The sequence below is a fragment of the Entelurus aequoreus genome, linkage group LG02 (assembly GCF_033978785.1).
Source record: "Entelurus aequoreus isolate RoL-2023_Sb linkage group LG02, RoL_Eaeq_v1.1, whole genome shotgun sequence".
Lineage (NCBI taxonomy): Eukaryota > Metazoa > Chordata > Actinopteri > Syngnathiformes > Syngnathidae > Entelurus > Entelurus aequoreus.
In genome coordinates, this window is record NC_084732.1 from 49,119,891 (window position 1) to 49,144,890 (window position 25,000).

General features: G+C 38.2%; 1 protein-coding gene across 1 annotated transcript in view; it reads right to left on the bottom strand.

Annotated features, from left to right (window-relative positions):
* The window catches only part of nfat5b (nuclear factor of activated T cells 5b), a 93,448-nt gene that overhangs the window by 22,424 nt on the left and 46,024 nt on the right, over positions 1-25,000 (bottom strand). Inside the window, 6 exon segments of the mRNA XM_062028345.1 lie at positions 1-166; positions 578-632; positions 635-767; positions 1,197-1,383; positions 3,186-3,816; positions 13,253-13,375. The exon segment at positions 1-166 is cut by the window's left edge and continues 7 nt beyond it. Coding sequence (XP_061884329.1) covers positions 1-166; positions 578-632; positions 635-767; positions 1,197-1,383; positions 3,186-3,816; positions 13,253-13,375 — 1,295 coding nt within the window.

The following is a 25,000-nucleotide window of genomic DNA, read 5'->3' on the forward strand; positions in this document are numbered from 1 at the left end:
GATTGACGACGATGGTGTTTGAAGTGCGAGCACTGAGCCATCTTGACGTGGGATGTTGACCCGAAACACTAGCCTTGCACGTGTACTCTTCTTTTTTGACCCAGCCACCCCAATGCGAGCCTCCACATCAGCATTTCTGAGCTTCAATATTCCAACACAATCCACACTGCACAAAAAATATACAAATATACAGTTTTCATCAATACAAAAGTGGGGAGTTATTAAATGGCTGATAATGTGTTTACCTTAACAGTAAACAATCAATTTTTACAATTCAAATTGTGATTTAACCAATTTAACAAAGCAACCAGAAGTATAAAGGTTATAATTAGGTTGTATCCAGTACTTAAAAGAAAGAATGGGTAATGCAGTTTAGGTGAAATGCAAATGAGTGCACGTGCTGTATTTAATTTTCAGTCAGTTCAGTGAGTTCAAACATTTTAGGACTTATTAGCATGTGCCAAAGCAAAAACAAGTCTCGGTTTGTTTTTTGTTTAACACTACAACACTTTGTAGTCATACTTGCACTAATCCTGAAAACCCCTAATTGTGCTCATCCAAACAACAAAGTACATACGCTAAGGTCATGTTGGTGCTTGGAGCCAAAGGGACTTCAATGACAGTCGTTCCCCAATGTCCACCTCCTTGCAGGCTGTAGTGTTGCGGCCAGTTACCCGGCAAGCTTGGTAAAATCCATGAGGTTTGACACGTCCAGAATCATTTCCGACGAACACTTGCAAAACCACATGCTCATTCACACCCTCCAGCTGTAAAACAAAAACATAATAATAAATAAACATTTTTAAGTCATTAACATTTTCAAATCTATTGAATTTTCCATGCACTTTGTCGAGATACAGTAAATATTACGTACAAATTACATGAAATGTTGCTCACTTCTAATGTCTTAATTTGATATTTTTCCTCAGACCATTGAGACTTCTGTAATAACAGTCATATTTTCATTGAGTAAAGAAATATCTGTGAAATGAAACAACCCTCAAGAGATTATTTTGTGGTCCAAACTTTATGTTGTCCGAAATCACTTGTACTTCTTTTAAACAGCATTGTCAATACTCTGTCTTGACAAAATAAAGAACCGTTTTGCAGGTATATTACTGCACAAACATTCCTTAACCTCTGAATGTAGTTTCTTAACCAGGCTGTCTGGTGATAGAGGAAATGGCTCCTCATACCTTTATAGTGGGGAAGCTCTGCTGCGATCGGTCCTTCACAGACCCTCTACTGCCTTCAGTCAGATAGCGAGCCCGGTGTTGAGACTCAGGCTGAATAAGGATCTTCAGCTCCTTCCCTTCACTCTTGGAGGGGTATTGCACTGACAGAACTCCTTTCTGTTGAGGTGTCTGAGGAGCTTCCTGTGAACTGAAGAGCAGACAGAAAAAATTGACAAAGCCACTTTCTCTTGCATTTAATTTAATCTTTTATAAAAAATTATGATGTATGCTGCTTGAAGCCATATTTACTAGGATTGGGACAAAATATTGATATGGTGAATTATCGTGATATTTCCCAATCCAATGAATTATCAATGCGCTCTCGCTCCGCATCCATCCATTTTCTATACATTACCCTAATTAGGGCCTATCCCAACTGACTTCGGGTAAGAGGCTTAGGTACACCTAGAGTGGTTCACCGCACAACATTGTTTCTCATTACTGTTATCATTATGTAGCCACTAGGCAACTCTTTTATTGTTCCTCATTAGTGAGACGGGTAGCCGTTTACATGTTATGCAGCGGCTGCTTATTGTGCGAGTACTTGAAAACTGGGCTGAAGTCACAGAAAAAGAAAAAAAACTACAAATGGCACTAATACGGCGGACTCGAGCAGTAAAGTTAAATAAAAAATTAACCAGCATTGTTCAAAATCAAAAGTGTTGACTCACTTTGGCTTTAATAGTTTGAATTGGACAAAGTTGGAATAATGTTGCAGAATGTAAGAGGTGTCTCACCAAAATACAATACACGGGCGGCACAACAAACATGTACAACCACCTCTTAAATTCTGCAGCAAAATATAATTTCTGACTTTTGTTTGTGTTTCACCTCTATAAACTGACTGATAAACTGTAGCGAGGTTATTTAGCACAATATATGGATAAATGCAGTATCGGCAATGTGATCGGAAGGCATTTATCACATGTTGTATCGTGAGGTATCCTGAGATTCCCAGCCCTAATAATTACTATTAATTAATTACACAAAATAAATAAGCAGGGGAAAAAATATCTATGCTCTAGTCTAAGTTATGTCGAGGCACCAGTTAAGTTAAAGTTAAAAGTTAAAGTACCAATGATTGTCACTCACACACTAGGTGTGGTGAAATTTGTCCTCTGCATTTGATCCATCCCCTTGTTCACCCCCTGGGAGGTGAGGGGAGCAGTGGGCAGCAGCGGTGCCGCGCCCGGGAATCATTTTGGTGATTTAACCCCCAATTCCAACCCTTGATGCTGAGTGCCAAGCAGGGAGGTAATGGGTCCCATTTTTTTATAGTCTTTGGTATGACTCGGCCGGGGTTTGAACTCACAACCTACCGATCTCAGGGCGGACACTCTAATCACTAGGCCACTGATCAAAACTGATTATTGTATAACCCTAATGCAATGTTATTTTTCACATTCTCCCTCTCCTGTTAGAATATAAAAATATTGAACTGCTCATATCTTTGTAAGGGGTTATTCTTGCAAAATCAGCAAAATATTAACTGTATGTGTGTGTTTGCACTATTTTGTGGGGAATACACACAGTGGATCTATGTAAACATACTGGCCTCTAAAAGGGTGTGGAATATCAAAAATATAATCATATTTAATATGTATACGTTGTAGAGAAGTAGTTTTAAAAGACTGACTTGCTGTACAGGAAAATACATAATATATTTTCTGAATTTTTTGGAAAACTGACCAGAGTTTTTGTTTTAAAAATGACAATGCAGAAAACATAATGTTGCGGCCTTCTACTGATGATTGTGGTATCCCAGCTTACTCTAACCCTGGCCAATGCACCCATTATCCCCACTTTGCTCATAGATCGTAGTTTGGACACCCTGCATTATGTGCTCATATTAACCAATAGTTGATGGCATAGCTGTGTATGGGCATTTGTTGCAGATATATATACTATATTAATAAGTACACAGTATATTATATTTACAGCTTTACAAACCTTCCTTTTTGTCCAGATTTGTTGTCAGTGCCGAGCTGGGATAGGACAAAATGTGGGCCTTTGGCGCTGTCTGCATCAAAAACATCCATGCTGGCTTCGCTGGCAGGCCTCGACTTGGGCCCTGGCCTTTGTCTTGGGGTACGTTTGCGTGACTTTCGTGGTACCTCTGTGTTGTCATTGTAGGAGGTTGTGCTCATGATACTGAAGTTGGAGAGAGAGTCATCCATCCATATGCTGTTGCTGTGCTCAGAGTCCAACGTTGATTCTGCTTGACAGGACATTCGACTATCACTAAGCAAATCTTGTGGAGGCGGAGAGATGTTTAGTTCGGTGCGACGCTTTGGTGGCATCATGTGCTGATGTGGCTGGTCGTCCTGGGAGGCCACTCCTCTCTCTCCTCCAACCTCACTCGTAGCCGGGCAATGGCCAACACTGTTGCTGTTACAACTCCTGGCTTCGGCCCCAAGAACCTCTGGTATCGCCCTGCATCGCTTGTTGTCTTCTGTATCAGCATTGCCGCTGTGAACTGTGTTCAGCTCAGTGGCTGAAGAACTACAAAGCTTGGTGGAGCTAGAAGAGGTGGAAAAAGCACTGCAGGGGCCATCCATGGTCATAGAGGAGGGCATGCCATCTACAGTGCAAATAATTCAAATGTCAATATCATCGTAAATAGTCAATTTCAGATGCTAGATATATTTTTGTTGTCCTATACTTTGCTTGGTACAACTTTTGTTAAAGCCACTGAAATGTCTCCCATTTTCAGTGGCTTTTGTACTGTATGCATTGCTAATGTTTCTGCCAACTCGATCACCGCATCAATGATAAAAATGGCTAGTGTTTGGGGGGATTTTAAATAACGCGATGTAAAAAATATCTCAGTCTCCACTCTGCAGTGCCATGGACAATTATAAAGCTTGTCTATCTGCAGAACTCCATCCATGCATCCATTTTCTACCACTTGTATTTCTCGGGGTTGCAGGGGGTGCCAGAGCCTATCCCAGCTGCACTCGGGTACACCTTACACAAGTCGCTACCTCATTGCAGGGCCAACACAGATTGACAGACAACCATTCACACTCACATTCACACACTAGGGCCAATTTAGTGTTGCCAATCAACCTATCCCCAGGTGCATGTCTTTAAACTCATAATGAATATTTTTTTCTCTCTGTTCATTTCAAAATCTTGTTATTGTTTGATTCTGAGTGATTTGGTTTAGGAGATTTAAGACAAAAATAGTTAATGGAGCATATAGATGTTATTATAGAGACGACCTGCAAAGACAATTTCCAATTAAGTTTCAAGTTTACTTACAATTCTACCGAAATTAATGACAAAGAATACATTTACTAGACTACTCCGACTGAGAATGATACCATGATATAACTCCTCCATCCCCTCGAACTCCTACTTCCTCTACAGCAGGGGTGCCCTTTAGGTCGACCGTGAGCTACCGGTAGATCACGGAGGGTGGGTCAGTCGATCGCCAGCCAGGCATTAAAAAAATAAAATAAAAAATGAGCAATCTTCAATCTTCACTATGACCTCACTTTCGTCACTTAACTGACATTGACTGGACCCGAGGATCTTGTGAGATGATGCTGGCTGCTGCAAGCTAAGTATTAAGAAAAAAATACCTTCAGGAAGGCGAGAAACACTTTTTATTTTAACAGACTATGGCGCCGTACCTGCTGCCAAAACCCTGAAGACCGACCGCATAGTCCCTGTCTTCACAATAAAAGCGCTGCTCCATCCTGCCTGCACTAACAAAAATAAGAGTCTCATAAAGCTAGTGCACACAAGCTAGCAAGCTAAAGTTTGCCTTCAATGTATTTATGTGTATAAAAACGAGTATGGAAGCTGGATAAATAAGATGCCAAAAACCAACCTCTTTCATGTGGTATTTCTCCTCCATTCAAAAATGTGGAAGTTATTAGCACTATTGTGAATCTTGTTTGATTCCAATCAATGCAAGTAATCAGAATCAGGTAATACAACAACTTGTATTATTGTATTCATGAAAGAAAGGAATCTATATGTGTTAAACATGTTTTTATTTTCATTGAACACTTTTAACATGTTAAACACCACTTTCATGAATAAATAAGTATGTTATAAATAAATAGATACATATTTATATAAATATATAGTGTATAATAATGTGTATCTGTGTGTGTGTATATATATATATATATATAAATATATATATACATATATAATACTGTATATATATATATATGAATATTATATACATATACATACATATATACACACACATAATATATACAGTATATATATACACATATGTATGTGTGTATATATTTATATGTATATATATATATATATATATATATATATATACATATATATATATATATATATATACATGTGTATATATATATATATATATATATATATATATATATATATATATATATATATATATATGTACACATATACATACATACATACATACATATATATATATATATATATATATATATATATATATATATATATATATATATATATATATATATATATGTATGTATGTATGTATGTATGTATATATATATATATATATATATATACACACACACACATATGTGTATATGTATGTATATATATATATATATATATATATATATATATATATATATATATATATATATATATATATATACATATACACACTTACATATGTATATATATACACATATATATATACACCCACACACACACACACACATACATATGTATGTATATACATACTGTATGTATACACAATTACACACACATATATATATATATACATACCAGTGGCGTGCGGTGAGGTTAATGTCTGGTGAGGCACGACTGCATCATCACAGCCAAATTTAAAAACATATGAACCTGCAGTGCAGGTGTACCTAATGTTGTGTCCCTGCGGTCGTTCGCGGCTCCTGCAGCGCGAGCATTGTTGTTTTTGCACTTTTTGGCTTCTTGTTAAGTGACTTTTTTTGGGTGGATTCCGTCTTGCACGTGGAGTGTTTGGGTGTGGGCTTTGGTTGGTGTGGCCGCGGTGCTCCCGTCAGGCAGTGCATTCTGCGGCGGAGATGCTTGGCACCAGGAGGCGGGGTTATGATACGAGCCTCACACAGTGTGTCTCCGCAGCAGATTTATGATCTCTCAGCACTAAAAATACGTTACACACATACAGTTGTTGACAAAATACACTGTACATTATATACCTCAGCTAACTAAACTATGGAAATGTATAATATAATTCATATAGCAATACGGTCTCACTGCACAGCAGGCCAGCAGTTAGCCGAGTCGCAATCCATGGTGAGGCACAAGTGCCTCAACTGGCTGCTGATCACCGCACCGTCTCTTCTCACTATTTGAACGGCAAATGTGAAAATAAAAATAAAAATAATCTAAAACTGGTGAAGTTAAATGGAAAATAACTTTAGTATAATCACTGGATACATTTTCTTTTTTTTTTCTTTCCATGATGGCAGGTGAGGCCCCGCCTCCCCTGCCTCTAGTGACTGCACGCCACTGATACATACATATATACAAACCCTGTTTCCGTATGAGTTGGGAAATTGTGTTAGATGTAAATATAAACGGAATACAATGATTTGCAAATCATTTTAAACCCATATCCAGTTGAATATGCTACAAAGACAACATATTTGATGTTCAAACTGATAAACTTTTTTTTTTGTGCAAATAATCATTAATTTAGAATTTGATGCCAGCAACACGTGACAAAGAATTTGGGAAAGGTGGCAATAAATACTGATAAAGTTGAGGAATGCTCATCAAACACTTATTTGGAACATCCCACAGGTGTGCAGGCTAATTGGGAATAGGTGGGTGCCATGATTGGGTATAAAAACAGCTTCCCAAAAAAATGCTTAGTCTTTCACAAGAAAGGATGGGGCGAGGTACACCCCTTTGTCCACAACTGCGTGAGCAAATAGTCAAACAGTTTAAGAACAATGTTTCTCAAAGTGCAATTGCAAGAAATTTAGGGATTTCAACATCTACGATCCATAATATCATCAAAAGGTTCAGAGAATCTGGAGAAATCCCTCCACGTAAGCGGCATGGCTGGAAACCAACATTGAATGACCGTGACCTTCGATCCCTCAGACGGTACTGTATCAAAAACCAACATCAATCTCTAGAGGATATCACCACATGGGCTCAGGAACACTTCAGAAAACCACTGTCACTAAATACAGTTTGTCGCTACATCTGTAAGTGCAAGTTAAAGCTCTCCTATGCAAAGCGAAAGCCATTTATCAACAACATCCAGAAACGCCGCCGGCTTCTCTGGGCCCGAGATCATCTAAGATGGACTCATGCAAAGTGGAAAAGTGTTCTGTGGTCTGACGAGTCCACATTTCAAATTGTTTTTGGAAATATTCGACATCGTGTCATCCGGACCAAAGGGGAAGTGAACCATCCAGACTGTTATCGACGCAAAGTTCAAAAGCCAACATCTGTGATGGTATGGGGGTGCATTAGTGCCCAAGACATGGGTAACTTACACATCTGTGAAGGCACCATTAGTGCTGAAAGGTACATACACGTTTTGGAACAACATATGCTGCCATCTAAGCGCAGTCTTTTTCATGGACGCCCCTGCTTATTTCAGCAAGACAATGCCAAGCCACATTCAGCACGTGTTACAACAGCATGGCTTCGTAAAAAAAGAGTGCGGGTACTTTCCTGGCCTGCCTGCAGTCCAGACCTGTCTCCCATCGAAAATGTGTGGCGCATTATGAAGCGTAAAATACGACAGCGGAGACCCCGGACTGTTGAACGACTGAAGCTCTACATAAAACAAGAATGGGAAAGAATTCCACTTTCAAAGCTTCAACAATTAGTTTCCTCAGTTCCCAATCGTTTATTGAGTGTTGTTAAAAGAAAAGGTGATGTAACACAGTGGTGAACATGCCCTTTCCCAACTACTTTGGCACGTGTTGCAGCCATGAAATTCTAAGTTAATTATTATTTGCAAAAAAATAAAATAAAGTTTATGAGTTTGAACATCAAATATCTTGTCTTTGTAGTGCATTCAATTGAATATGGGTTGAAAAGGATTTGCAAATCATTGTATTCCGTTTATATTTACACCTAACACAATTTCCCAACTCATATGGAAACAGGGTTTGTATATACATGATACATACATATATACACACATACTGTACATATATATATATATATATATATATGTATATATATATATATATATATATATATATATATATATATATATATATATATATATATATACAAATAAATACAAATATACTGTATATACATACATACATATATATACACATACATACATATATACATACGTATATACATACACATATGTGTATGTATATATATATATATATATATATATATATATATACACATACACATATATATATATACACATATGTATATATATATATATATATACACATGTGTATATATATATATATATATATATATATATATATATATATATATATATATATATACATACACGTATGTGTATATATACACATATACATTTATGAGGTAGATCACCTCGACTAAAAAGTTGCTCGCCTGCTAATAAAGTGTGGGCACCTCTGGTCTACAGTCACAGTATTTACCATTACCTAGTGAAAGGCATGAAAATATTTTGGGTTGCGGTACTACAAAAAAAATCTAAGCATTGTTTTTTGTTAAAAGGGGTCGGAAATGCAACCTAGATAAAATAAATTACATAATAGAATAATTCTAAAATATAATCCCTAAAAATTGACATATAACATAAAATACATTTAAATTATTGTATAAGAGTGAGTGGCATATTTTCTGTCATAATATGAGGACTAAGGTTCAAAACGTGCGCAGTGACGCATGCCAGTTATCGGAGCTTTTATTTTAATAATTGTTTTGGTTTCGCTAGTAAGCTCAAAAACTATTTGGGACTGAAGCCACAGAGACAAAATAAACAAGCTTCTGACCTATGAAGCAGAGAACTGCAGACCATTTTATATGCAGACACTCCCTGCTTCAGAGGGAACTTCCTGGAATAAAAATGAGACAGCGTATGAGCAATAAGGGCTGAACAGTAAAATTGGCATCAGATTGTTGAAAAAAAACAAAAAAACAACAACAACAAAAAAACCCCACAAATATATAGTTTATACAAAAAAATGTTGCTCTAGCATGCCGGAACACTATAATTTAGAAAGCACAAAGATATATGAGGAGTGGGAAAGAGTAGGGGGCAACTTTCAGACTATAAAAGAAGTCAAAATGGTCCTGGCTTAATGGACCGTTTGAGAATTTATTTTTTTGCAAATGAAGGGAACTGTTAATGGAGAGAGAAAACAAAAGACAGAGGCACAGTACAAAAGTGTCAACACAAGACCTATATCATCATTGCGTGGCGAAGTTGGGAGAGTGGCCGTGCCAGCAATCTGAGGGTTGCTGGTTCAATCCCCACCTTCTACCATCCTAGTCACGTTCTTGTGTCCTTGAGCAAGACACTTCACCCTTGCGCCTGATGGGCCTGGTTAGCGCCGTGCATGGCAGCTCCCGCCATCAGTGTGTGAATGTGTGTGTGTAAATGTGGAAATAGTGTCAAAGCGCTTTGAGTTCCTTAAAAAGGTAGAAAAAGCGCTATACAAGTACAACCCATTTACCATTTTTTACCATTTGTGGCAAAGTATCAGGCTATACCAAGGAATGTTGTCTATTGTTCTCTTTTCCTTTTATAAGTCTTACTTTAAAAAAAAAGGGCAGTCAAGTACTGTGGCTTTTCTATTAGGTGATTTAGGTGGTCCAGGTAGGTGGTAGGCACAATTCTTCTCTGCAGGTTTTGACTTGTGATCGATTGAGTATCGACTACCGTCCTTAAATATTGAACCTAATTTATGAATCTAAAAAGCATACGTTTTCACTACCACATATTTGGGGGTAACTACTAACTACAAATAGGTTTCTGTGCAGCAACACCACTTATCCAGTCAGGTCATATGACCACTGAGGAGAAGACCAGTGATTCCATGCTCAAGTCAACTACACACCAAAAACTGGAAGTGTAATATGTGGATTTACTTTACTCGGACGGTAAAAACAAAATGTGTATTTGTCATGTGCACAGTAGAAACAGAGTGATTAAAAATGAGCAATGGCATTTATACTTTGCTGGTTTCCCTGGACTTAGAAAAAGAGGGTAAAAGAAAATAATTTTCAAACATAAGAGAAAAGAAAGAGGGCTTTCATGAATGAACTGGACTGTGTGGAGTTCTTTGGCAGTTTAGCAAGTGGAAAAAAAAACAGAGCAAATGTAATATACCAATATTTAAGTTTTAAGGGTTGCAGATGTATTGTATAATGTAAACATTCAAGTATAATTGGTATTGTAGTAATACTGCAGTGTTGTTTTTACAGTTCACATTATAAACAGCAACGTGCAACTTACATGATAAAAGCATAGCAGCAACATGATACATTTATTTAAAATTAGATTACAATTTATGTTAGAAGACAATTTATTTCCATACTTATACTGATGACACAAATGTGTACATTTCCATGTTTCCTAATGGCACAAGACCAACTGATACTCTTAATTGCATTTTAGATCAACCCTGGAAGGCAGATACCTTTTTACATCTTAACCTGGACAAAATTTAAGGTGTAGTCATTGGCCCTGAGGCTCTGAGACAGAAACACATATCTAAACTACAAGCACCTGACTCCATCACTCCGAGTGAAAACTCTGGGCATTGTTTTACACTTTTAACTTAATTTTATGCCACATATTAAAAATATAACAAACATTTTTTTGTATTATTATCTTAAGATTATTGCCACAGTTCGCCCTATTCCCTCTCAGGGCAACACAGAGACACTAATGCATACTTTTGTCACAAGTCATATTGACTATTGTCACGCACTGAGTTCTGGTCTTCCTAAAAAGGTTATTGCGCCCTTACAATTACTCCAAAATTAAACTGCACATCTCCTGCCGAAGACCAGAAGGCGGGTCCACATTACACCAGTTTTCAAATCACTCCATTGGCTCCCCGTGTGTTTCAAGATCGATTTTAAGGTTCTTCTTATGGTTTATAAATGCTTTTTATGGTATTGGGCCTTCTTATCTTTCAGATTTGTTTTTATCCCGCAAACCCTTACAGACCCCGAGATCCTCCGACACTCATTTCTTGATTATTCCAAAAGTCAGGACACAAACTCAAGCCATGGCATAATTTCCCTATAATGGCCCCGTCTATAGAACAGCTTGGCGGAGGATCTCAGGGCTGCAGAGAAGGTTGAAGTTTTTAAGAGCAGGCTTAAGACCCACCTTTTTGATTTGGCTTTTACTTAATATTTATTAGTTTGTGTACACTACTTTTGAATCGTATTATTTATTCTAGATTGTATTTAGTTTGATGTCTTTATTATATATATTTTCATCTTCATAATATTTTTTTACTGTGTGTGGGTGTGTGTGTGTGTGTGTGTGTGTGTGTGTGTGTGTGTGTGTGTGTGTGTGTGTGTGTGTGTGTGTCATCAGGGAATTGTTTTTTAAGTCTGTCAAGCACTTAGTGTTGCATTTCTTTTATGTATGAAAATCAATTTATAAATAAAATTTGATTTGATTTGATTATATAATGTACAAATAATGCCATTTGTTAAAATGTGAAAAATACGAAATAGATTGTTCAAATTAAAATTGTTCAACAGTCAATATTTGCCATGCCTTTTACTAGGACAAAACTGGCCAAAAAAGTAATCGTTTTTTTAAAAAAAATGTCCAAAAAGTAATCAGTCTCGTATCGAATCTCAAATATCTGGTATCGCCTATCACTAGTTTTGACCATATACTTGCCTGGAATACTCTTTTTTTTTTACCACCACATAAGTAATATTGAATAGACTAGCGGGTTGTAGAGACTTTTCAGCAATGTATTATTATTATTTTCCGGAATGTAGATGCTGTGTAGACAACTAAGACAAAACAAGGGCATTCAGCTTAAAGCAGCCATTATTTGTGCTCTACCCTTTTCTAATGAACCATTGGCTTTTTTAACACTATAAACTTTGGATTACCAAACACAATGTGTGTTTGTGTAACAGTATTCGACCCCTTCAGCACATTAATAATGTGTAGACTCTTTTGGTAAACACATCATTTTGTTATTGTAACCTGTCCACATCCAGCAAATACTGTAGCTTGCTGTTAGGTAACTCAAGGTAGAGTTTTGACGTATATGTTGCATATTTTTTTCCAACAAAACCTTAACTTAACGTATATATATTTTTTGACGACATGTGACATGTTTTTGCGGAACCCATGTATGCATGAGTGGATGAATGAAGACAAGAATGTGGGGAGTGAAGCAAAATTCTTTCATTCTCCAACTACTGTTGTTGTTCCGCAGCCATAGATGCTTTGCCTTGCTCATGCAGGAATGCAACAGTGAAGATGAGCTCTAACTAAATACAATTATTTGTAAAGAATTGCAAACATTAAACCTGACAATTTACAAACTAATCCTTAATGACACTGATAACAATAACACATTAGACTAATTGAACAACTGTATAATCAAGAGTTGAATTAAAAGCTTTTACGTCTACCAAACAAGAGGTATGCTACTTCATCCACAGGAAACATACTTTGGTTATGAAAATCCTCGAAGGCATAAATAAACTAAAAATTAAACATTGCTATAAGACTGATATAATCAACTGGCATAATACTTTAAACTGCTCCTAATTACTTTGACAGGGAAAACATTGATGAACACCAATTGATTAAAAAAGTTTGACCATAATATTAAAGCAATTCCCAGAATGGTATTCGAAAGGTGTTTTTATAATGTATTAGAACATTGTAGATAGAAGGGCTACCATGTGATTAAATATTAATGAGATCATTTTCTTATTGACAGGCAAGATTTTTTAATACCAAGTGCAGGCATTTGATAGCAGAAATAGGTTTTTGGGGGGTTTTGGTAAAGGGAATGGATAAAATCGTTCCAGCTCAAAAGGGATAAGGATCCTACCTGAAGCTAAAGCAGTTGAAGGGGGTCCGGCCTCTCCACCGCTGGTTTGACTCATGGTTTTTACGTTCTGCTGGATGGTAGAAGAAAACTCCAACTCTCGAGGAAGAAGTTCATGCACCGTTTCTGGGGGAGAAAAGAGAGCAAAAACATAATCTATGATCATCAAAATTAACAACAGCCTATTCGCAACCAAGTAAAAGGAGAAGATGCAATCATCGCCAATAATTTATGGTGAGTGACAAAAGCTCAACGTGAGATGGAGAATTACACCATTGAGTTCTGGTAAAGAGTTTACCGTATTTTTTGGACTGTAAGCCGCTACTTTTTCCCTACACTTTGTACCCTGTGGCTTAAAAACCGTCGGACAAATTCATTTTCTTTGCTAACCGCCATAATGTTTTGTATTCAACAAATAGTTTTCCCACACCAACAGAGACACTAAAAATGTGTCTTATTGTTTTTGCTATGTTGCCATCTTTTGGATAAGTTTGCTTACTGCAGGTACTGCGGGTTGAAAATGTACTTCGTTTTCTGCCTTGAAACGGAAGTTAACCGCATTGCGTCTACTATTCGTCTATCGCGCTTTTGCTCGAAAGGATTCTTCATCCATCAAGTTTTACAATATAGCAAACTATCCATAAAAACTAAACCGTCCCACGTGTGATGTCTGTAGAAGTTTTTTCATGCATACTTGTACATAAAATCGAAATGTAATCAAGCTAATGTCGTTAGCATTAGCGAATATGCTAACATGTTTACAAGTGTCCGTGTTAGTGTTATTAACTTTCAATCGCATTCTTTTTGTATATTTTCAGTTTCATAAATTCACCAAAACGCCACAATGGAGTTACTGAGTCTGTTTGTATGAAAATAAATATGTGCATAGCAACATCTTTTGTTTCGGTATATATCTCCGGTTTATGGTTCGCTGCGGACAATACAAAACCCAAAACCAGTGAAGTTGGCAGGTAGTGTAAATTGTAAATAAAAAGAGAATACAATGAGTTGAAAATCTTTTTCAACCTATATTCAATTAAATAGACTGCAAAAACTAATCTAGAAAACGTTATTTTTTGCAAATATTAGCTCATTTTGGAATTTGATGCCTGCTGGCACAAGTTGCAAAAAAGACTGAGAAAGTTGATGAATGCTCATCAAGCACTTATTTGGAACATCCCAAAGGTGAACAGGCTAATTGGTAAAAAGGTGGGTGCCGGTGCTGATTGGGTAAAAAAGCAGCTTCCATCAGTCATTCACAAACAAAATGGGTCGAGGGTCACCACTTTGTGAACAAATGCTTGAGCAAATTGTCAAACATTTTAGGAACAACATTTCTCAACGAGCTATAGCAAGGAATTTAAGGATTTCACCATCTACGGTCCGTAATTTCATCAAAAGGTTCTGAGAATCTGGAGAAATCACTGCATGTAAGCAGAATGCCCCTGAACTTCGATCCCTTAGGCGATACTGCATCAAAAAGCGACATCAGTGTGTAAGGGATATCACCACATGGGCTCAGGAACATTAAAGAAAACCACTGTCAGTAACTACAGTTAGTCACTACAAGTTAAAACTCTACTGTGCAAAGCCAGAGCTATTTATCAACAACACCCAGAAACGCCACCGGCTTCGCTGGGCCCAAGCTCATATAAGATTGACTGATGCAAAGTGGAAAAGTGTTCTGTAGTCTGACGAGTCCACATTTCAAATTGTTTTTGGAAACTGTGGACGTATCGTTCTACGGAACAAAGAGGAAAAGAACCATCCGGATTGTTATAGGTCAGACCTGGGCATTGTACGGCCCGCGGGCCGCATCCGGCCCTTTGCGCATCCCTGTCCGGCCCGCGTGAGGCCAATCATAAATTACAAAATACATTTCAAAAAGTATCTATGTCGAGTGTGCAATACAACGGTGCTGCTTTTGTTTTGAAAAGCGTTATTTGTATTACTTCCGCGTGGACGTATGCGCGTGTGCGATTGTGAGTGAATTGAACGGCGCAATTACAAATTACAAAATAAAGTTTAAAAAACATCTATGTCGTGCGCGCAATACAACTGTGCTGCTTTTATTTTGAAATGTGTTATTTATGCCATATGTCCGTGGGGAACCTGTGAGTGAAGGTGCATAGAGACAAGTGATGAGACGCTAAAAAAAGAAAAGTTGATGAGGAATGGCGTGTTTCCAACAAGAGATGGACTGCCAAGTATTTCTTTACATAAATCAAAGGTAAAGCCGTGTGCTTAATGTGTGGTACACAGCTTGCTGTGTTTAAATATCATTTTAATCGCCACTACACGAAGAAACACGAGGGAAAATACCGGAATGTGTCTGATGAAGCGCGCGCAAGGGAGGCTGATGCGTTGATGGTAAAACTGCAAACCCAACAAGGACTTTGTGCCATATTTCACACCCCCAGAGATGCAGCCGTCAGGACAAGTTTCGTCATTTCTCACAAAAGCGGCAGAAAAAGTAAGGCGTTTTCTGACGGAGAGTTTATTAAGGAGTGCTTATTGGACTTTGTTGCGCTGATAATGCCCGGAGACATGGACTGTTTTTCGCTAACTTTGGATGAGAGCTCTGATGCAGTCAATTAAAGAGACAACCACAGGTAATGACTTGTTCACAGAGGTAAATGCGTGTTGGGACAAGCTGGCAGGTGTGACAATCCAATCCACTTTATTTATATAGCACATTTAAACAACAAAATGTTTCCAAAGTGCTGCACAACAATATTACAAACAATATTCAAATATTATCCTTAGCTCCACCAATGACTGAATAAAAAGAAAAAACAATTACATATAAAACCAATATAAAAAACAATATAAAATAAATATGATTAAAAACTATTTTTAACAACAGATGGTTGTCCAAATCTGATGGGGAAAGATGTTGGATAATGCTGGATAAAGTGACCATTCAAAAGCAATCTGCTTTTGTATAAAGTTAAGTTAGGTTAAATTAAATTATTATTATTATTATTAATTATTATTATTATTATCATCATTATTATTTATCTTACGGTATATCAAAAATAATATTGAGCAAAATTTAATTGAAATATTGTCGTGTGGCCCTCCATCAGTGCTCGGGTTGCTTATGCGGCCCCCGGTGAAAATTAATTGCCCACCCCTGTTACAGGTGCACAGTTCAGAAGCCAACATCTGTGATGGTATGGGGGTGTATTAGTGCCCAAGGCATGGGTAACTTAGACATCTGTGAAGGCACCATTAATGCTGAAAGGTACATACAGGTTTTGGAGCAACATATGTTGCCATCCAAGCAACGTTATCGTAGATGCCCCTGCTTATTTCAGCAAGACAATGCCAAGCCACGTGTTACAACAGCGTGGCTTCATAGTAAAAGATTGCGGGTACTACACTGGCCTGCCTGTAGTCTAGACCTGTCTCCCATTGAAAATGCGTGGTGCAATATGAAGCCTAAAGTACCACAACGAAGACCCCGGACTGTTGAAAAACTTAAGCTGTACATCAAGCATGAATGGAAAATAATTCCACCTGAAAAGCTTAAAAAATTGGTCTCTTCAGTTCCCAAATGTTTTCTGAGTGTTGTTCAAAGGAAAAGCCATGTAACACTGTGGTAAAAATGCCCCTGTGCCAACTTTTTTGCAATGTGTTGCTGCCGTTAAATTCTAAGTTAATAATTATTTGCAAAAAAAAAACTCACTAAATAGTGAATAAATGCGATCAAAAGTATGCTTGCAATGGAGCTTATGGGAGACCCTCTATTCTGCCTATAAAGCCCTTAAAAAAACATCCAAACACCTTCATTAAGTTTTATATACCGTATTTTTCGGACTATAAGTCGCTTCGGAGTATAAGTCGCACCGGCCGAAAATGCATAATAAAGAAGGAAAAAAACATATATAAGTCGCACTGGAGTACAAGTCGCATTTTTTGGGGAAATTTATTTGATAAAACCCAACACCAAGAATAGACATTTGAAAGGCAATTTAAAATAAATAAAGAATAGTGAACAACAGGCTGAATAAGTGTATGTTATATGACGTATAAATAACCAACTGCGAACGTGCCTGGTATGTTAACGTAACATATTATGGTAAGAGTCATTCAAATAACTATAACATAGAGAACATGCTATACGTTTATCAAACAATCTGTCACTCCTAATCGCTAAATCTGATGAAATCTTATACGTCTAGTCTCTTACGTGAATGAGCTAAATAATATTATTTGATATTTTACGGTAATGTGTTAATAATTTCACACATAAGTCGCTCCTGAGTATAAGTCGCACCCCCGGCCAAACTATGAAAAAAACTGCAACATATAGTCCGAAAAATACGGTACATGATGTAAGTAGGGCTGCAACAACTAATCGATTAAATCGATTAAAATCGATTATAAAAATAGTAGCCGATTAATTTAGTCATCGATTCGTTGGATTTATGCTATGCGCATGAGCTGAGGCTAGTTTTTTTATTTGTTATATTTTTAAACCTTTATTTATAAACTGCAACATTTACAAACAGCTGAGAAACAATAATCAAAATAAGTACAAAAACAGTACAAAAGTAAAAGGCTACGTCTCATGAGGTGGCAGTAAGCCAGCCAATGATGTGGCATGTGCAGCTCACGTGACGACGCAGTCTCCTTTGCAGGAAAACATTAGAAAAATGGCGGAGGAAAAAAAGACCGATAGTTCGGTGGTGAAACATCTTGAGGTTAATGCTTCAATGGAGAAAAGTGTACGACCTAAGTCATCGAAAGTGTCGGAACACTTTACTTTAAACACTGCAAAAAAGACAGTTTACTGCAAAATGTGCAGCCTGGACCTCGCATGGCACGGAAGTACAACATCGCTTTGAGAGCACCTGAAGAGGAAACATGTTGGAGCCATGGATGAGGGGAAGAACTCACGGTAAGTAATTTTTTAAGTGCATAGTCCGGGTACATTGACCCGTGTTGTCCGTCTTTTTGTGTTTTTAATCTTTTGTTAACGAGGAGATTTTTTTTTAAGGAAGCGAGGTTGTGTATTAACTTTCAAAGTGTTAGGAACTTCTTGGAGAGTGCATTTTCTGTGTTGTTTTGAGTGGCAACATGCATTCATAAGTTCAGCTTTTTTGTGAGTAACGTTAACGTTATGCCTTTGTTGCAACGCTGTGCTGATAATGTGTCTCCGGCACATTTGACTCCGTTTTGAGAGAGAAAATGCATGGTTACCAATTTTGAAATAAACGTAACGGACAGAAAAATCTCAGGTTGGTTTCATAATGGATCAATGGAGCCCCGCTCAATAAAGCTATATATATCTATTTAGATTTGAGTGACGTTTTAGTATAACTAAATGTTATGAAGGTGCTGCAATTTTTCATGCTATTATTCAGAGGCAGCCTAAAATTAATCCTTTATTAATCATAACAGAAACGTGTACAATATCTGATCCAGTTCTGATCTGATGAGTTACATTTCTGTGTTATTATTGGTGTATGCTGCATCCCCAATGTCCATTTATTTCATTTATCTTTTTTTAATGTGGTGGCGTATTTAGATAGATAGATAGATAGATAGATAGATAGTACTTTATTGATTCCCTCAGGGAGTTCCCTCAGGAACATTTAAATTTCAGTAGCAGTGTACAGAATTGAGATCGTATTTAAAAAGTAAAAAGTAAATAATGGGGGTGTAAATGGAAAAAGAAAAAGAAAATATTACAATAAGAATACAAATAAAAAAGCAACAATAAGAATAAAAATATAAAAATAAGAATATAAGAAAAACTAGGCAGCATTGACCATGATATGAAAAAAATGTGCCTTTTACATCAGAAATGATTAAATAAATCAACTAGGTATGTAACGAATGTCCTGAGTAATCGTGAGTTCAATCCCGGGCTCGGGATCTTTCTGTGTGGAGTTTGTATGTCCTCCCCGTGACTGCGTAGGTTCCCTCCGGGTACTCAGGCTTCCTCCCACCTCCAAAGACATGCACCTGGGGATAGGTTGATTGGCAACACTAAATTGGCCCTAGTGTGTGAATGTGAGTGTGAATGTTGTCTGTCTATCTGTGTTGGCCCTGCGATGAGGTGGCGACTTGTCCAGGGTGTACCCCGCCTTCCGCCCGATTGTAGCTGAGATAGGCTCCAAGGGAATAAGCGGTAGAAAATGGATGGAACTAGGTATGTAGTGACTTACATGTAAATGATGCTACTATGTACGTTCATTATATGGTTTCTCTCATTTCACAAAGAAACAAGCCAGCATTAGCGACTTCTTACAAAGGAAGGTCTGCACACCACAGCAAGCGGCTGCATCGACTGATGGTATCCTGAATATGTTGGTAACTGACATGAGGCCACTATCAATGGTGGAGGATGAAGATTTCAGACAAATGATTCACGTCCTCAACCCTGGTAACACTCTTCCCTCGAGGACCGATTTTACCGAACTGATGGAGAGGAAGTACGAGCAGACATTTCAAGCAGTGGAGACTGACATTAAAGCCACCCATAGCATAATTGCTCTGACTACTGATGTGTGGACAAGTGTAGCCACGGAAGCCTACCTTGGCATTACATGCCATTACATTGGAGAGGAATGGAACATGAAGTCTATCTGCCTTATGACCATGCCACTAGAGGAAAGACATTCAGTATCCAACATTGCTGAATGGTTGGAAGAGGTCGTAGCCAGGTTTGAAATTCCCCCAAGCAAAATTATTGCTATTGTATATGACAATGGTACCAATATAGTGGCTGCAGCAAAACTTCTTGAGGAGAGGCATGGGTGGTCTTCAGTCCGCTGCGCTGGGCACACCTTGCAGCTAGTGATCAATTCTTCACTGAAGCACTCAAACATTGAAAAAGCAGTTGGGGCTGCAAGATGTCTCATGGAACATTTCAGAAAAAGTGAGGTAGCCTGCAACAAACAGACAGAAACAGCAACAAATGGGAACAATCCAGCACAAGCTTGTTGAAGATGTAAGCACTAGATGGAACAGCACATTTTACAAGGTTTAGCCGACTGCTTGAGCAAAGGTGGCCTGTAACTGCCACGCTGTTCGACTCGACTGTTACACAGAGAGGCAAACGGTACCTTGACTTAAAAGCCGACCTGTGGAACCTACTTGAAGAGCTTTCCAAAGCCCTTAAACCCTTTGAATGTGCCACTATGTTTATGAGTGGGGAAAAATACACGACAAACTCTGCAGTACCTCCACTCGTGAATTGGCTAGTGAAGTCCACCCAGACAGTAGTCTTCGAGTTAGCAGCAGTGCGGGCTTTCCAAGTCACTGCTACAGAGCAGCTTCAACAGCGATGGAAGAAGGAGACTACCTTCTCTGACACAGCACCGAACACGGTGATCCTCTCCTCCGCCCTGGACCCGAGGTTCAGAAAACACAAATTTTTGGTGCCTGAGCAGGTCTTTAAGGTGCAAGCCAAAGTGCAAACAGAGGCATTCAAAGTGAGAAGAGAACAGCAGCAGCAGTGTGACGGTGTCCATGAGCAAACAAGTGTCACCTCCACCATTACTGTAGCTGCTCCTACACATACAACTCCTCTTTCTTTACTTGACTCACTCTTTGATTCTGATACCAGCAGTGAAGAAGAGCATAGAGAGGGGGAAGGCGAGGATCCCAATAGCCTAGTGAGGAACGAGGTCCTCACACACCTTGGAGAGAAGCCTCTTCCCAAGGAAGAAAATCCATTACATTGGTGAAAGGCTAATGAGAATAGATATCCCACCTTTTTTTTTTGTATGTATGTATGTATGTATGTATGTATGTATGTATGTATATATATGTGTATGTGTATGCATGTGTATGTGTGTGTGTATGTGTACATGTGTATGTTTATGTGTATGTATATATATATGTATGTATATTTCTGGGGGTACGTTCTGGGCCTGCCTGTCGGGTGGGGGTCGGCGCCTCAGGCTACTGCATCCGGACTGCGTGTCTGGAGCTCCTGGGTCCCGCCGTCCATCCCTTCCGGGTGCCCATCTTGGTTGGGGCCTGCTGGGTCTGGTCCCTGCGTCTACTGTGGTGGCTTGGTGCTGCAGGGTATTCCGAGGTGCTGCGAGTCGGCCAGTTGTTGGGGTAGCGACCTTGTGTGTCAGCATGTCTGTGATCTTCTTTTAATTCTTTTTTTATTTACTTATTTTTTTTAAATAAATATATTTAATTATTTATTTATTTTTTTTCCTTTTCCTTTTTAAAAAAATATATTTTATTAATATTATTATTATTATTATTATGTATTTATTTATTTTATTTATTTATTCCCCTACCTCAGGGGGGGGACTCGGCGGGGCGGTTGTTGGTTGTTCCATCTCCATCGTTGGGGTCCCTGCGGGTGGGGTGGGTGGTTCCTGTGGCCCCGTGCTGGGTGGTCCTGTGGCGGCCGGCTTGGGTGGGGTGGCCGTGGGCTGGCCTCGCCGCGCTCTCCGGGGGTGGGGGGGGGGGGGGGGGCTCGTGGGGGCCCTGTTGCCGGTGGGGCGGGGGCGGTCTTCCCGTCCGGTTGCGGGGGGTCTCCGGGCCCCTCGGGCGGGGCGTCCCGCCTTTCTGTCCGTGTGGGGTGTGGTCTCTCGCTGGCTTGGGGTCTGGCTGCCCCCTGTTTTTCTCGTGCCTTGTCCTCTGCCGGGTGCGTCTGTCTGCGGCCTGCTGCTGGCCCTTGTGGGCGGCACGGTGGGCCAGGCTCTGGGGTTCTTGTCGCTGTCCGGCTTGGCTGCGTGGGGGCGGTGGCCCCTGGTTCCCTGGGCACCACACCTACTGTTTGTGGGATGGGTTCTCGGGGAGGCTGGGGCCGTACTCTGGCTCCCGCACACACTGGGAGTCAAATGTATTGTACATGCAAATTCACATATACTCACACACATACATACAGACATACATAGGTACCTACGCTCCCACATACATATACAAATAAATACAGTACATATTTACACACTCAAAGTTCGTACATCCACACGCACATTCATTATACAAACATACTGTATACACATACTGTACATATACATTCACTGTAAAAACATACATATACACATACTGTACATATACATTCACTGTACAAACACACACATACACATACTACACATACATTCACTGTACAAACACACACATACATATACTGTACATATACATTCACTGTACAAACACATTTACACATACTGTACATATACATTCACTGTTCAAACACACATACTGTATACACATACTGTACATATACATTCGCTGTACACACATATACACATACTGTACATATACATTCACTGTACAAGCACACATACACATACTGTACATATACAAGTACATATGCACACATACACTCATGCACATAATCACGTTTCATCAAACATATATTAACGTTGTTGCCCTAGGGTAAACTGGGTATAACACATGGCACACTGACAAAGCTTAACCTATTGTTACTATAACAATCTACAAGGTTAAGGTTGCTTCTCTTTCTTCCCCTCCATTTTTCTGCATTCTTTCGTATCTCAAGTTATCATGACGTATATGTATTGTTGCATTTGAACAATTGTATTGTTGATAATAAAGGTAAAGTACTGGTATTGTTTATTATCAATAGCACTATTTCTATTGGTATTCATATTGCTCCATTTTTAGTGTAATAATGCTCATTGTCATTTCTGTATTTTTTTTAAAAATTTTCGCTAACTGCTTATTTGCTATTACTTTTACCATCATAAAAAAAAAAAAAAAAAAAAAAAAAAAAAGATATCCCACCTTGGCCAAAGTCCTACTTGTGCATTCCTGGCACCTCAACACCATCTGAGCGTCTCTTCTCTGCAGCAGGCAACATAGCTTCCAAGAAGAGAGCCAGCCTTAGCACAGTGCATGTGGACATGCTAACATTTTTGCATTGCAATGCACAGTTTCTTGTAAATCAGTGAGAATGTGGGGGTTCCTGCACAACCATTCTTTCATACTCCAATTCTACCTCCCTGGCCTGTTGTTAAAGAGCCATTTGGCAAAGCCTGTGAAACACTTGGTTTTTGTTGTTTTTCTTTGTTATTTAAACTGAAGACTTGAATATGTTATTATTATTAATGTTTGACAATGATTGGAAAGGCCTCCTATCTGAAAATGTTCAAAACAAAAGTGTTTTTCTTAACTGTTAACGTTCAGCTACAAACAGAAGTGCACTTTATACATTTTTTTTGGTTATTTATTTTACGATGTTTAATTCATTTGGCTCCTTATTTAAAAGGAAGACTTTAAATGGTTCTTGTGTTGAGAAAAAATATAAATGTTATGTGCACTTTATAAAAAAAAAATATTTTTGTAGCATTTGCCTTGTTCTATTTGGCAAGTTGAAAGAACGTGGTGCCAGTATGCTGTTTAAAAAAAAAAAAAAAAAAAATACTGGAAAGGATAGAAATGTAGTTTGTTTCTTTTATCCGATTATTAATCAATCAATCGAAGTAATAATCGACAGATTAATCGATTATCAAAATATTCGTTAGTTGCAGCCTTAGATGTAAGTATATACAGTATGTACCGTATTTTTCGGATTATAAATCGCTCCGGAGTATAAATCGCACCGGCCGAAAATGCATAATAAAGAAGGAAAAAAACATATATAAGTCGCACTGGAGTATAAGTCACATTTTTGGGGGAAATTTATTTGATAAACCCCAACACCAAGAATAGACATTTGAAAGGCAATTTTAAATAAATCAAGAATAGTGAACAACAGGCTGAATAAGTGTACGTTATATGACGCATAAATAACCAACTGAGAACGTGCCTGGTATGTTAACGTAACAAAAATTTGGTAAGAGTCATTCAAATAACTATAACATATAGAACATGCTATACGTTTACCAAACAATCTGTCACTCCTAATCGCTAAATCCGATGAAATCGTATACGTCTAGTCTCTTACGTGAATGAGCTAAATAATATTATTTTATATTTTACGGTAATGTGTTAACAATTTCACACATAAGTCGCTCCTGAGTATAAGTCGCACCCCCGGCCAAACTATGAAAAAAACTGCGACTTATAGTCCGAAAAATACGGTAATGCAGTAACGGGCACATTTAAAATAGCATTTAATATTTACGTATTTTGCAAATGTTAAGCATACGTGGCGCATTAATTTAAAAAACGCATCACAACGTTCTTTATTTTTTTCAACTAAATCACTGATTACTCCTCACTGTAGACTTTATGAGAGCCAACAAACATAATAAAACTGAACTGTCATTAGGATGTCAACTGCTTGGAGGTTCATATATTCCCATTTAGATGAAGAATGACTCATAATCCTCGCGAAAAAAAAAAGGGTGTGTAACCAAGCGTCTTTTCTCGCCGTTTCCGGGTCCTAAATTGGCTGTCAAAGTGTACCAACTTATCGGAATATGTCTTTGTCCTTCTACTCTCCAGCTGAGAGGCATGATTTATGATCTGGAATAAAGTTTGACGAGCAAGGAAACGAGGAAGCAGGCCATTAGTCGATTATGTCAACATTGGCACACAAGCTCGTGATTACGGCGCTGCTATAAATAGTTAGTTTGTGTTAGCGTTTAAAATAACAATATCACTAATACTTGGCTAGTATTCAAGTCACAAAATGTAAATGGAGCATTGATGGCGGTTTTTAGATGGTTTTATGGGCGGAATATAGGATCTCCATTGGCTCTACTGTAAGCATACTTTTATTTACGAATTAGAATGCATTAAAAAAAAATCCATCCATCCTCATGTATTTCATAATAATAGTGAACGATAGGCAAAATT